This window comes from Mus caroli, chromosome 7 (genome assembly GCF_900094665.2).
Source record: "Mus caroli chromosome 7, CAROLI_EIJ_v1.1, whole genome shotgun sequence".
In the NCBI taxonomy this organism is placed as follows: domain Eukaryota; kingdom Metazoa; phylum Chordata; class Mammalia; order Rodentia; family Muridae; genus Mus; species Mus caroli.
Genome location: NC_034576.1, coordinates 19273167 through 19274659, shown reverse-complemented (window position 1 = coordinate 19274659; position 1493 = coordinate 19273167). Strand labels below are relative to the sequence as shown.

The 1493-nt window shown below is 47.8% G+C and overlaps 1 protein-coding gene across 1 annotated transcript in view; it reads right to left on the bottom strand.

The window, feature by feature from the left end:
* The window catches only part of Ceacam20 (carcinoembryonic antigen related cell adhesion molecule 20), a 25284-nt gene that overhangs the window by 17171 nt on the left and 6620 nt on the right, over positions 1-1493 (bottom strand). Inside the window, exon 4 of the mRNA XM_021166149.1 lies at positions 952-1233. Coding sequence (XP_021021808.1) covers positions 952-1233 — 282 coding nt within the window. The remainder of the gene's footprint in view (positions 1-951; positions 1234-1493) is intronic.

Sequence of the window (1493 nt, the reverse complement as noted above, 5' to 3'; positions counted from 1 at the left end):
CTCCCTGGGGGATTCTAGGCAGGGGCTCTACCACTGAGCCATGCCCCCAGCCCCCTCCCTGGGGGATTCTAGGCAGGGGCTCTACCACTGAGCCACATCCCCAGCCCCTCACTGGGGGATTCTAGGCAGGGGCTCTACCACTGAGCCACGCCCCCAGCCCCTCACTGGGGGATTGTAAACAGACAATCTACCAAGGACTCAATCTACAAGAACTCAGTGGTATTCTGGAACAGGGCCTCACACTGTTACACACAGTAACACAGGTTACACACACTGGCCTTGAACTCACTATGTAGCCTTGAAGTTATTTGGGTTTGTTTGTTTTTTTGTTTGTTCTGTTTGTTTTAATTTAGGTGGTGAAATGGCTCAGTGGGTATGGCTCAGTGTATGCCTCTGATATGCTTGCTCTGTGTTTTGTATTGAGTATGTGTGTGTTATATGTATTTGTGTCTTCTATGACTGTCATATGCCTGACGTATGTGTATGTGTTGTGTTGCTATGTGTATGTGTTGTATATAAGTTGTATGTGCCTGTTATATGTGTGAGGGTGGCCTGTGCTTATAATCAGTCTCCTAGTGTATATACCTATATAGACACACAACTCCTTCTTACTCAAAGAATCAAACCATGGGTACCCACAGAGAGCTAAGAAGGTCTTGAATATGTGCCAAGCTGGAGTTGCGTCCTTTCCTGCACTAAGAACCACGCCCTGACACCTTTCACATGGAAAATCATCCGACCTCTGGTTCTTCCTCAAAAACTGAGGTGGGACTGGAGTTCCAGCTTTTACTTAAGAGTGTACCAATTACCACTGCCTGTTTCTTAAAAACACCATCAAGACTCCATACCCACCCAGGTAATCAAAGAGTTCCCCTAAAATCCCAGACTATGTCAATCCTCAGCTTCTGATTTCTTAAAGAAGCAAAAGAGAAACCAGGAAATAACACTCACCAAGCACTTGGACTTTGACCACACCTAGGCGGGACAAGTTGGTGACAGGGTTGGACACCAGGCACCTGTACATGCCCTCATGTTCCCTGGACACAGCATAGATTGTGAATGTTCCTGTGATAGGGGGCTGGATGAAGTCGCTCGGGAGATACCAGGCATAGACAGGGTTAGGGGAGGACTGTGCTTCCACCCTGAAGTTCACAGTGTTGCCTTCCATCACCTCCACCACATCCCCAGCAGCTACTCCTGAGTCCAGCTTGATTGATACAGGGTCAGGACCATCTGAGAGGGTGGGAACAAGCATGGAAGAGGCCTTAGAATCATCGTCAGATCACTTATGGGGGCATACTATAGGTAATGCTTTCTTCTCCATTTAATTACAAGGGTGGTATGGATCTGATGGAGGTGGGATCCTGATGAAGGTGGGAATCTGATGGAAATGGGATCCTGAGGAGATGGGGATCTGATGGTGGTGCTATCTGATGGAGGTAGAGATTCGATGGAGGTAAAATCTGATGGTAGTGGGATCCTGAGGAGGTGAG